Source organism: Drosophila novamexicana, unplaced genomic scaffold, assembly GCF_003285875.2.
Source record: "Drosophila novamexicana strain 15010-1031.04,08,12 unplaced genomic scaffold, DnovRS2.1 tig00000485-arrow-pilon, whole genome shotgun sequence".
In the NCBI taxonomy this organism is placed as follows: Eukaryota; Metazoa; Arthropoda; class Insecta; order Diptera; family Drosophilidae; genus Drosophila; species Drosophila novamexicana.
In genome coordinates, this window is record NW_020824808.1 from 903563 (window position 1) to 915687 (window position 12125).

Sequence of the window (12125 nt, forward strand, 5' to 3'; positions counted from 1 at the left end):
TTTTCGTATTCCCTTTCATATTCTGTTCACAAAGTGCGAACGAGTATATTGGTATCATTTTTTCTAGCTTTTCAATTTATACTCGATCATATTCATTATATTCTTCTTGTTGCCCGCGCAAATCAGATTCATATTTAATCATCGACAACTTAGTCTAGTTTTCAGAATAATTCTCTGAGAATTGACCTCCGGGTCATACCTATACATATACAGTTTTAGACGTATAGCATATACAGAGTTTTGTATGCCAACCTTTAGACCAGAAATAATCATAAAAATTAGACTATAAAAGCCGAAGTTATGTAAGAAAAGGGCACAAAAAGATGCATAGCGTGTTTCTGGGTGTATGTATAGAAGAAAGCACGGCAAGGATTTCAGGGTATCCGCTAGTCGGGTATAGCTCTCTTGTTTTATTTTACTAAGCAAATACGTATATGCCGCAAAAGGCACGTACCTTTGGTGTAGTACTCATGGGCGTGCATGCCCCCCTTCGCGCTCCGCGCACCCTTTGGGTAGCAGCAGCAGCCCCTAACCAAAGTAAGTATTGTTGACACAGCTGTGCGATGGAGCAAACACGCTATAGAAGTCATTGGGGGGGACAATCACTCGGGAATCCATTGATAAGCTGATAAGATTTGTAACTATATGTATGCATACTTGCATATGTATGCATGTATGTGTGTGTCGGGCAGCACTTAACGTTTGCAACCAGAGATGAGTCATGGGTCGAGCGCTGCCAACATGTGATGACATAATTTCTGGCCAACATAGTCGATAATTCATCAGCCCCAAGCGGGGGGACAGGACACAGCTGAAGGACAACTGGAGCTGGATGAGAGCCATAAATAGTTTTCGCTAATAAAATTAACATACAAAGTGGCTGTAAATTCACAAAGCAGCTCAGTATGTGAATGGGTGGCTGTGTGGGTGGGTTGTGCGTGTGACTGTGTGTGTGTGTGTGTGTGGCTATTCGTATAGAATTGTAATGAATGCAAAGTTAATAAACAACGACGCATGCGTCACTGGAGCCTTAGCCAATCCTTTGAATCCTCTTATTCATTTAAAGGCCAGCTGCTGAACTGACCCGATGATAAAGCTCATGATAAACCGCATTGCTAGCAATAGGGCCACATAAATAATAGATTTGACACAATGGCGCCATTTGGCGGGCATGCACACGATATCAATCGTGCAACTGTAATTGTGTACAACAATAATCGAATGTGTCAGCCACCTTACCTGGGATTGCCCGCCTATCTGTCTGCCAGACCATCAATCAAAACACAGAGCTACAACAGCAACAACAACAACAAGCACTGGACATGGCCTGTCCACGCCTGTTGTGACCTGGATACCTGTGTAATTGCGAGGGTGAGACCTGGTCCTGGAGCTCGGTGCATTGGGCTTGATACGCCTGGTAGTACAGTGAAGACTCGCCGAACGAACAGCCGACTAATTTTTGTGGAGAACGATCAAAATCTACTTGAAAAATATTTTACGAATATTCAAATTTGTTAGAAAGCGTTAAGAAATTGAAAATTGGCCTCTCTTTTTGAAATAAAATATTGGAATATACCTAAAATTGTGTAAAAATTCCTAAATTTTTATTTTTCTATTTGTTTCAATATTTCTTAACTTCTCTTTTTCAACAAACTTCTTTTTTCATATAAGAATAAGCAGAACGAACTGCAAGCGTCCACCCAAGCGAGTTTTCAATGTATTTGCTTTCGCAGAACAATTTTCCTGGCGTTGGCTGTAATTCATTTTGAAATTATTGTATTGCGTGATTTCGTTGTTGACTCAAACCAAATATGAAAATGGCAACAAACGCGGTTTGTTGTGGTCGAAATTTTGTAACCCAGAGACAGACATTTCAGAAATTAAAATCAAACCTAATGGTAGATACTACAGCAGAATTCATTTTTTTATTTGTTTGATACGAGTCGGTTTCATCAACTGCCAAATTCGTTCTGTTCTGGTCTAACTCCAAATCCGATGAAATTGATCAAAACTGTATCGTTAGATAGTTCTTATTTTTTTAAATTTTACTAAGAGTTTTCAATTAACTTTGTGGAAATATAACTATTTTGCATATCTCATCAGAAAAATAGAGTAACACACAGTCGGTTTGTCTAAATAGTTATCCGGCTTTCAATGGTTGATGCCCATGCTGCATGGATAAGTTAAGACACACACAATGCGGTGAATTTCAATTGAGGTGCGTTTCTCAGAAACAACATAGTGCAGTTTCAAACCAAATTATATTCAAAATATTTTGCACTGGCCGATTAAATTTATATCTGTAGTTATCAGATATAATTAAAGTGTAAGGATTTTGCAAAATTAAACAGAGAGTGTAAAAATATAATTGGAAAATGGTTACATAGCACTTTTGTTTACCAACCATTCGAGATAAGGGAACACGTAATGTCTAAGGTTTGAAAAAGAATATGGACCCGGGGAAAAACGGGTAGTATGTGTAAATCTATGCGGTGTATATGTGTATATATACCTGGTATATACAAAATGTCATGACTATAGCGGGCAGTTATTCTAACCATCTTTTTGAACTAACAGTCTGTAGCATAGATTGATATTTAAATTTGACTCGATTTTGGAACGTTTTACCAAATTAAGATTTGCCAAAATTTATCCGTGCGAGAGCAAATAGGTATTTTGAATAAAGAGCTGACCTTTTTTCTATCTGAGATATTACAATTTTTTTTATTAATTTCAAATATTCTTAAGTCGGCTAAAAAGTCAATGAAACTACGTGTTTTTCGACTTATGAAAGTTTTTGGAATAAATGAGGATAAAAATAATCAAAGCCCTAACAAATTTAAACAAAATCGAATTTGATTTTTTAAAAATATATATCGAGTGCTGACCCATACGAATCTTAGAAGGTATATGAATCGAATTCCAACTTTATTTATTATACTTTCAAAACTGACTCAATCAAATCGAAATACCTATAATTCCGATAAATACACGTTAAATAAACGTTTTCGAATCGTACAATTTTGAAGAATATTATGTGTATTAATTCAATTTTGCCGGAAAAACCAATGCGAACTCGTGTAGTCATCAATTAAGCCACCTTCTATATTCATTTGATTTGTTTGATTCCCGTTGTATAAATCATTAATCCTCTTTCGTGTAACAAGCCACCACCGAGTCTCACCCAGCCTCTAGCCGTGCCCCGCCTCCTACCCACTACTCAGATGATTATTCTAAATATTTATTACCGATTCCCACATGTCCTGTAATTACAAACGGCGCATGTAAATGAGCCGAGTCGCGCGGAAAAGTAAACCCGCCAGCCGCAGGATTAACCCCTTTTCGCACATGTGTGGCAAGGATTTCATGCATCGCTACCACAATTGCTTGTTCAAGAACTAGGAGTGCGTGTGTGTGCTTGTGGGGGGAGGGGGTTGCCTCACGAAAAAGTTACAAAGTGAATCCAATAAATATGCGTAGCACACTTTTTAATTAAACGCACGCTCACAGCCCCCACATGGAACTTGTCGCCTAGGGAAATGGGCGGGCGCTGCACAAAAGGATGTTTCACACACGGCGTCGGAGTGAGAAGCGTAGCCAGAGTGGGAGCAAAGCGAAGTCCTTTTATGGTTGCTCTTAATCAACAGGAGAAGTCCACGCACATCAAAGCAGATGACAGCGTGAATTTAGGCTCGTGTTAAAAGCTATCCTTATAATGACTTGTTGCTCTACGGGATTAAATTACAATTGATGTTTTAGAAAGTAAGCATCTTATACATATTCATCAAATGCGTTCAATTTAAACAATTGAATTAAATTTTTAAAAATGTTTACTGTTTTATTTAGTTGACGTTGCGTTCTTTCAGCTCATGTTAAAAACAAAACGCATCTTCTGTACGACAGAATTTCTTGTTGAACTGAACCAGCGCGACGACGACGACATTGCCAGTGGAACACCTCTAGACATTCAGGTAGTTGTCTGGGAATTCGAAGGTAACATCGCGACCGGTAAGCTTCTTGTAGACCGATGTGAAGGTATCAACCTGAGCAGCACAAAAAGAAGGACAGAAATTACTAGCAATATTCTCTAGAGTAAAATATATATAATAAAATAGAAAATATTTGTCAAACGTTTCAACCTTTTGCTGCAGCATGAACTGATGCAGCAAAAGTGGGCTGAACAAGTCTGATTTATTTGCCGCCGATGTAGGAAGTCCCGAGGCACCAGGCACAGAACGGCGCTCGGGAGGCAAATAGGCGGGAGTTTTAAACTGGGATTGGTATGCATGTGGCCGGCGTATAGTTAAGTAGAAGCCTTGGTTACGATAGGCTCTACAACGTGGAGTAAGCGGGCTTGCTATTCACTTTGCGTTCTGTTTGACATCCTCTGATTAGAGAGATAAATTCAGGGAATAACACAAGAACGGGCTTGGATTTAACGTGCATGTGAACAGTGGGTAGTTATGTAGGAGCCTTGGAATTGATAGGCTCTACAACGTGGAGTAAACTGTTCTGGGGTTCAATATGCGTTCTGTTTGACAATCGCTGAACGAGAATACAAATTCAGCGAATAACACAAGAACGTTGGGTATTATCGGCAATACAGTTTTGGAGGGATCTTAACTAACTTAAGAATGAATGTGGCGAGTGGGTAGTTATGTAGAAGCCGAGGCATTCAAAGGCTCTGCAATGTGGAGTAAACTGGCCTGGAGTTCGCTTTGCGTTCTGTTTGACAATCGCTGACCGAGATTACAAATTCAGTGAATAACACAAGAACGGTAGCGTTAACAAAAATATAGCCAATATATGGAGATGTGGGCCCGCAAGGATGCGTAAATGGCGCACAATAACGAGTTATTGGCAAATTGCTATGCGTCCCCTTTGACAATCACGGCGCTTTGTGAACGTGCCGCAAATAACACGGGGACAGCGCACAACTTAAATGAGATGCTATCCTAATCCTATGTGGCAGCAGCAGCTGGCGGCACTCACTTTGTGTTCGATGGTGGTCTGCTGGTTCTTGTCCAAGTGCACTTTCACCAGCTGAGAGCCGTCGAGCTTGACGCGGACACGCTTGCCAACGATCTCGGCGGGAAAGACCAGATCCTCCAGAATGGCATCGTACACAGCCGTCAGGGTGCGCGAGCGTGGGCGCTTCTGTTTCAACGGGTTGCGCGCCTTGCGCGTTGGCTTGGGCAGAATCTTGCGTTCGCCAATGACCACAACGTGCTTGCCTGAGAACTTCTTCTCCAGCTCGCGCACCAAGATGATCTGGATTTTCTGGAACACCTTCTGCTGTGGAATGGGCACGTAGATGATGACGGCCTGCGCACACAAAGACATGGATTAGAACTGGGAACTACTAAAGGCCAAAACTATAACGCCAAGACTTACCTTCTTGCTGCCAAACTCAATCTCGCGTGCACGGGTTATGTGCAAATCGCGCAGGTAGGGCTTCAGGTCGCTGTTGGCCTCTAGCTCAACGAGCGCCTGGGCAATCGACTTCTCGAACTCATCGGGGTCCGCACCGCCGGGCTTGATAATTTTTGAGCCGATAGCCATCTGCAAATGATTGAGAGCACGTTCAAAAAATGTGGCAGAGCTGCAAGAAAAACAATACACAACAACGCCGCCAAGCCAAATTCTCTTTCAACTCAGTCGTCTTTAACCTTTTTTGTAATCACTGAGCATCGACTTCGTTTCAATGGTTTTCACTTGGCAATTTGTACCACAATAATTGGCAGCATTTTGTTAACTCTGTTTGCCATTTATTTTTGGCTTTGCGTTGCATGTTGCACCGGTTTTTCAGCTTTTTCAAAGCGTTTACGGAAAATGTACACCAACCTTTGTCGACTATTTTGACAGGAAAGGAAGTCAACGATGTGACATTGAACTGTGCAAAACGTCAGCGGCAAGCAGGGTTGCTTTTGACGTGAAGTTGGCGGCAACTGCTCGTGTTGTGCGCGTGCCGCTAGATGGCGCTAACGCGCAGCTGAATGTGACAAATTCAAAATTTAAATTATATATATTCTTATACAAAATAATTATAATAAATCTGAACTAAAAATGAGGATTATTAAAAAATATCAATGCAACTAAATGTTTATATTACATTAATAGTAAATATTTGAAAAATTGATTTATGTTTGATTTTAAATTAATCACCTGTGTATAATTTTTTTTCCTTTTTTCTTGTTGCCCGCGGAGAAAACAGTTGCAAATTGAATGTTAATAAAAACTGAATGCCTTCACTGTTTTCTAGCAATTGTCGTCCCATTCAATTTACCAAACTGTCTTGAATTTTGTATACAATTTGGGGCTACATAAAAGTCCACAGATAATCTACGCTGTTTAGTTTCCGTGAGATGTTTGGATAGTAAATATGGGAAAAAGGGGGATATTAACTATCCAGCCAGGTAATGACAGATTTATATGCATTTTAAAGAGGAAAAATTATAAGCTTTTATTATGATCTGCAGCAAATTCATTAACTCAAGTCCAAGAACCCGGATTCTAAGGAACATTCTCAACCAGAACTAACATGAAATTGTGCATGGTGCTCCTCGTGGCTTTTCTCATCCTGGACATCAGCATGGGTTCTAAAGAAGTCGATTTGATTAAGAGGCACTTCACTGCCTTCTATGAAAAAGCGAAGCAACAGACTGGGATTGGATTCAAGAAAGTTAAGAAGGGGGTTTCAAAGGTTTCCCATGCTATGAGAATCACATAGTAAAAAAGATAAACAATCCGATTGCAGTCTTAAAAATTAATTTACAAGTAGACTACTGATGCGATATTTATTAAAGTCACAGTTTTAAAGTCTTGCTTTGAATTTAGGACTTAAGAAGCCAATTATCAAGAAGACTTCTTTCGATGGACAATAGGGTATTGCGTAGTCGGTTGCACCTGACAAAAACTTTAGTAATTGTTTGCAAATTCAAAATGCTATGCAATAACTTTAACACAAATATATATTAGACTACATTAAGTATATTAGTTTTTGTTGTCTAATCATAAAATACATTTAATTTTTAAAAATAAATAAATAAAACCGCATGTTTCAATTAGTTAGCCCCTGGCCGTGGCGGCCACATTCGCAGCCTGTTGGGCAATACCCAATCCCTGGATGGTGGCATCCCGAGTGTGCTGGCCAATGCGTTCCTGTAAAGGTAAATCTATTATAAGTAATTGCTTATACTAAAGATGTTATTGAAAGACTTACAATTTTCTTGCCAATCTTCTTCAACCAACCAGCCTCGGATTGACCCAAGCTGATGGCCAGGATGAGCGCAACGAAGATGAAGACCTTGTAGAAGTTCATTTTGAGTTCTGGTATTGAGTATTCCTTGGAAACTAGGAGAATTTCAGATATTGCTGTGGCTGCAGATGCTGAGCGACTGATGACTGATACGACCAGTCAGTGCCTCTTTTATAGCTCATATAGCTCCCCGATGCTGATAAGCCTCGCAGTGCATAAACTCAACAATTGATGGATGCACGAGGGGATTTTGTTCGGCGAAAAAGTACACGAATCAAAAGCAAGTATGCTGAGAGTGGCAAGATATGCCGTAAAAATATTTATATGATCCATTTAAACATAAACGACTGATATTATAGTATATGTAATAAATTCTATTAAGTCCATCAATTCTGAATAATTATTCAAAAGATTATATTGAAAGAAAAAGTTACTTTAGCCGGGCTTTCCTTTCTATAAGATACTCGGCTGTAAGATATCCGAGCTGCAGTTAACAAGACTCAAAAATTTCACGTATCTAGTTCTATTAAACTTCGAAATATGGTCAGAAAACCCAAGCTGGATTCAGAGTATAAAAATTCTAATCCGCGCAACAAAGCTTTGCCATATAAGATGCAATGCCAAAATGTTGGGTATTTCCGCACTCTCTCAATTGGCCCCACAGATAGGATTGTCATATGAAGTGGATTTCTCGGGTAAGCACCAAAAATGCTTGCCCTGAAACGGAGACAGCTAAAAAATTGGGTGAAATACAAATGTTTTTTACTACAAATCAATTTATGAATGAAATTTCACGTGGGTTTTTCTGCTTTCCGATTTCCGACTACAACTGTATTCAAAATGTGTGAATATGCCACTGACCCGATCGGGCTGATAATATGAACATTTCAATGTCGGATCAGTTTAGTGAGCAAACACGCAAAAAACAAGCAGGTATTATTGCTATTATTATTGTTGTTGTTGTTTGTCTCTGTTGCCATAGCGCGTTATCAGCGTTTCTTCTCAGTTATCAGCTTGTTGCGATTGCTCGATTGGTCTACTCTGCTCTGGAGGTGCATGCTGTGAATCCCAGTGGATCGATTTGCGGAGAGACTCAAAGAAAAGTTCCCCGCGATATTCAGATACCAGCTAAGTAAATCTATACAATACATAAAAGGTTAAAGACAATAAAGCTCGCGGGAAGTATAATTGTATGCATGTTTGTACACATGTCGCTTGGGTGTCCATATCGAGAGACTGTCATATAATAAATTGACCCTGAAGTTCTCCCTCCGCTTGTGAGACCAGCACAAGAGGCCCTTAAGTGTAACAGATAAACTTATAAAGAACTTAGTTCTCATGTGTATATATCCATCTTCCATAACTATCTATACTGCAGTTTTTACTGTGCCAATCCGCGTAGCTTTATGATCTTAATTAACTCGCATTGTGCGCTGTTTCGAGCGTTGTCTTTTAGTTAGACACTCAACTCTTTGGGTCAACATTTGCACAGCATTAAAATCTATAATATAGTCTATAATTATAGATTGCCTGCCTGCAGCCTGCTGTGTTAATATTCCTCAATAAATTGCATTTATTTTATTTTTATTGCCTTTGATGAGCTTGCAAATGATTCGTTGTTTACCCCAGCAGAGTTTATATATGGTTTATACACTATTATTAATTTATTATAATTACAAAGCGAACATTTATAACAGCAAAATGTTTACATATTTTACATTTGAATGTATTATGCTGTACTCTTATGATATTAACTGGTTTTCAAAAGATGTTGGCATTTGAATACCCTCCCCTCAAATGCAAATAGATGACAGCAACAAAAAACCAGTTGCATTTATTGTCTTAGTTACGCTTCTCTGGACGCTCAAAGTCTTTTACAGGAATATACCCCAGTATGCCAGTCTGTCTGAGTCTGTGGCTGAGTCGGAGTCGCAGCTAGATGGTCGGGGTCTGGGTGTTTGGGGCTGTTATGAGCTGCCTGTAGTGCCTGGCAGGCTGCGCCTGTCACTCAGCGGTTAATTCAAGCGATTTTATTTACATTTTAGCAAAAGGCCGCCGCAGAACCGGAAAGTAGAGCAGCAGCAGATACTTTTTGGCAGAGGGATGCAGCGGCAGGGTGTAGGTGGTTGGGGGCAGGGCTGCGTTGGCGGGGCAACACTTGGCAACTGTTGTGGCGCTTGGCTAAAGTCAAGACCCAGAAGCGTAAAGCGTTTTCACTTGTTAAGGAAATTAGTGGCATATCCTGACAATGGGCACATCCTGCTCCTGCTAGCCTTGTGCTCGGCGTTGCCTACGTTGATTTAATTCATTTGTTGTCTTTGCTACAAGTCGCTTTTTGTTGCATGTTTCTTTATTTTGGTGGTTGATAGTGTACCAGCTGCCACGCCCATTAATTGTCGGCTTTGGTCACGGGTACAGTTGTCTTCTCGATCCGCACTAGATTGCAATTTGCTCAGACCAAATATTATGACTGCAAACAATTTCAAGCTGGGCAAATGAAACGAGTTTTAATCGTTTAAAATTTTAATCAATAGTTATTTGTTAAATTCAGATTGGCTTGGCTTAGTATAAAAATGCCAACATCTGCACACATCTGTGCTAGCTACACTTTTAGCCTATTCATTTCCGATTTCAACAAGACAATCAGTTTTGTGGCCCTCATCCTGGCCATCAGCTCGGGCTAATGCAAGGCTGGTTGGTTGAAGAAGATTGGCAAGAAAAGCCATTATTTGAAAATTTTAAAATATATTTGATTTTTTTGTGCTACTAGCCAGACTCTGAGTCCGGCGCAACCGGCAGCTAATGTGGCTCCTACGTCTGCTATAGCCTCTGGCTAAAGTCAGAGTTAAGTTAGGATAAGTTTGTACATCATATCATATTGTCTCATATCCATTTCTCAACTTAACTCTGTCTGAAAATGTACTCTCGCAAATGCAAGCTTGTGTAAACGAGATTCCGATAACCTGCCTATTTTTTGCGTTTATTCTGCAAGCCCTGCTAGCGGGAAGCACAAATTGTCTGTTCACAAACAAAATCCCCGAGCCCCAACGATATGCTTTGTCTTTGCGCTGCGAGGTTTATCAGTAACGGGGAGCTATATGAGCTATAAAAGAGGCACTTAATGGTCGTATCAGTCATCAGTCGCTCAGCATCAGCAATCAAGGCAATATTTGAAATTCTCCTAGTTTCCAAGGAATATTCAATACCACAACTCAAAATGAACTTCTACAAGGTCTTCATCTTCGTTGCGCTCATCCTGGCCATCAGCTTGGGTCAATCCGAGGCTGGTTGGTTGAAGAAGATTGGCAAGAAAATTGTAAGTCTTTCAATTACATCTTTAGTATAAGCAATTACTTATAATAGATTTACCTTTACAGGAACGCATTGGCCAGCACACTCGGGATGCCACCATCCAGGGATTGGGTATTGCCCAACAGGCTGCGAATGTGGCCGCCACGGCCAGGGGCTGAGATTATGCACCATTTCTGTTTATTTATTAAAAATGTATTTATTTTTGTTGTAGTGTTTAAAGTATAAAATATAATTTTAACATTTAAATTTCTTGGTTTCATTTTTCCGGGTTTCATGGCACCATAATTATATATATAATTATTATTTTATTTCTGATGCAGCTCGAAAAGAATGCCTAAAAATAGCTTTTGATATGTGTATATACTTAGGAAAATGCAACATTATGACATATTATAGTATATTTTTTAATACATACTTATAATATGTATTTGTTTTAAATTAAAACAAATATTCAAATTAAAAAATAATTTTTTGCCAGCCTTATAGTTTTACTGTAGCTTACTTATTGATTAATTACTTATTTATTTTTCGCACGTTCTTAATTAAATGTTTTATTACTAAAATATGTTTAATTCTTATTGCCAAGTAGTAAGTCAGGGTTATTTTTTGATACCGTAAATAATAAATAATTATAAATAATAATTGAATTTTAGACTCTGGCAAACAAGGTATTAAATGGCATATTCTTTCTCACTAATGCCATTGCTTACTTCTAAGAACCGGCATTAGAACTATGCTAATGGATCAAAGCTAATAAAAGTGTTCATAATATTTTCCTTTCCTAAATAATAGTTAAGGTCTGAAAAAATTCACATATTTTATGCTTAAATCGTAGCCGAGTGGTATCAGAATTATTTGAAGTCTGAATTTTCTTAAGCTAAATGTTAAATACTTTATATGCTTTTCTTTTCTATTCTGTTAGCTCGTTTTATCAGTTATCTAATAAAAATATATATAATTACGCATGTTTGATATTATTTGTGTATGATAGAAGAAAACGTTTATGATAATTACTTAACTTTTTTATGAACACATTATTAATAATAAACGCAGGCATCAGCTAAATTGGCAAAATCCCTCTTGACCCCAGTTTTAAACGCTGCGGCAACTGAAGAGTCTGCCCGCAAATCAATCCACTGGGATTCACAGCTTGCACCTCCAGAGCAGAGTAGACCAATCGACGCAATATGCTGATAACTGGGAAGAAACGCTGATAACGTGCGATGACAACAGAAACAACAACAACAACAACAACATTAACAACAACAAAAGCAACAACACCTGTTTGTTTTTACGTGTTTGCTCACTAAACTGATCCGACATTGAAATGTTCAGATTATCAGCCCGATCGGTCAGTGGCACACATTTTGAATACAGTTGTAGTCGGAAATCGGAAAGCAGAAAAACCCACGTGAAATTTCATTCATAAATTGATTTGTAGTAAGAAACATTTGTATTTCACCGAATTTTTTATTTATGACAAACATGTTTAGTGGTTACCCGACAAATCCACTTCATATGACAATCCTATCTGTGGGCCCAATTGAGAGAGTGC

At 38.9% G+C, this 12125-nt stretch overlaps 3 protein-coding genes and 4 non-coding genes across 7 annotated transcripts; 1 reads left to right on the top strand and 6 right to left on the bottom strand.

The window, feature by feature from the left end:
• Positions 1 to 3812: 3812 nt before the first annotated feature.
• LOC115761467 (40S ribosomal protein S7) lies at positions 3813 to 5562 on the bottom strand. Its single transcript, XM_030703233.1, has 3 exons — positions 5395 to 5562; positions 4993 to 5325; positions 3813 to 4043 (listed from the first exon to the last, which is right to left on the bottom strand). Exons 1-3 carry the CDS (start codon positions 5560 to 5562, stop codon positions 3960 to 3962), a joined length of 585 nt encoding a protein of 194 aa, XP_030559093.1. The 3' UTR covers positions 3813 to 3959.
• LOC115761817 lies at positions 4285 to 4427 on the bottom strand. Its single transcript, XR_004017777.1, has one exon. It is a non-coding gene; the product is annotated as a small nucleolar RNA psi18S-1377 (small nucleolar RNA).
• On the bottom strand, positions 4443 to 4585 carry LOC115761815. Its single transcript, XR_004017775.1, has one exon. It is a non-coding gene; the product is annotated as a small nucleolar RNA psi18S-1377 (small nucleolar RNA).
• Positions 4637 to 4779, bottom strand: LOC115761816. Its single transcript, XR_004017776.1, has one exon. It is a non-coding gene; the product is annotated as a small nucleolar RNA psi18S-1377 (small nucleolar RNA).
• Positions 4792 to 4930, bottom strand: LOC115761818. Its single transcript, XR_004017778.1, has one exon. It is a non-coding gene; the product is annotated as a small nucleolar RNA psi18S-1377 (small nucleolar RNA).
• Positions 5563 to 7010: 1448 nt separating the features above from the next.
• LOC115761408 (cecropin-1/3) lies at positions 7011 to 7564 on the bottom strand. The gene is made up of 2 exons (XM_030703168.1): positions 7223 to 7564; positions 7011 to 7161 (listed from the first exon to the last, which is right to left on the bottom strand). Exons 1-2 carry the CDS (start codon positions 7319 to 7321, stop codon positions 7069 to 7071), a joined length of 192 nt encoding a protein of 63 aa, XP_030559028.1. The 5' UTR covers positions 7322 to 7564; the 3' UTR covers positions 7011 to 7068.
• A 2861-nt stretch (positions 7565 to 10425) lies between these two features.
• On the top strand, positions 10426 to 10728 carry LOC115761433 (cecropin-1/3). Its single transcript, XM_030703199.1, has 2 exons — positions 10426 to 10574; positions 10636 to 10728. The coding sequence occupies exons 1-2, from the start codon at positions 10476 to 10478 to the stop codon at positions 10726 to 10728; spliced, it is 192 nt and encodes a 63-aa protein (XP_030559059.1). The 5' UTR covers positions 10426 to 10475.
• Positions 10729 to 12125: the final 1397 nt, after the last annotated feature.

Excerpts from the sequence above, each read along its gene's own strand:
- LOC115761467 (XM_030703233.1), bottom strand. The coding sequence starts at position 5,562 with ATGGCTATCGGCTCAAAAATTATCAAGCCCGGCGGTGCGGACCCCGAT. Across the intron at positions 5,326-5,394 it reads TTGAGTTTGGCAGCAAGAAG|GCCGTCATCATCTACGTGCC; the intron begins GTAAGTCTTGGC and ends TTGTGTGCGCAG. Across the intron at positions 4,044-4,992 it reads AGACCACCATCGAACACAAA|GTTGATACCTTCACATCGGT; the intron begins GTGAGTGCCGCC and ends TGTGCTGCTCAG.
- LOC115761433 (XM_030703199.1), top strand. The coding sequence starts at position 10,476 with ATGAACTTCTACAAGGTCTTCATCTTCGTTGCGCTCATCCTGGCCATC. Across the intron at positions 10,575-10,635 it reads AGAAGATTGGCAAGAAAATT|GAACGCATTGGCCAGCACAC; the intron begins GTAAGTCTTTCA and ends TTACCTTTACAG.
- LOC115761408 (XM_030703168.1), bottom strand. The coding sequence starts at position 7,321 with ATGAACTTCTACAAGGTCTTCATCTTCGTTGCGCTCATCCTGGCCATC. Across the intron at positions 7,162-7,222 it reads AGAAGATTGGCAAGAAAATT|GAACGCATTGGCCAGCACAC; the intron begins GTAAGTCTTTCA and ends TTACCTTTACAG.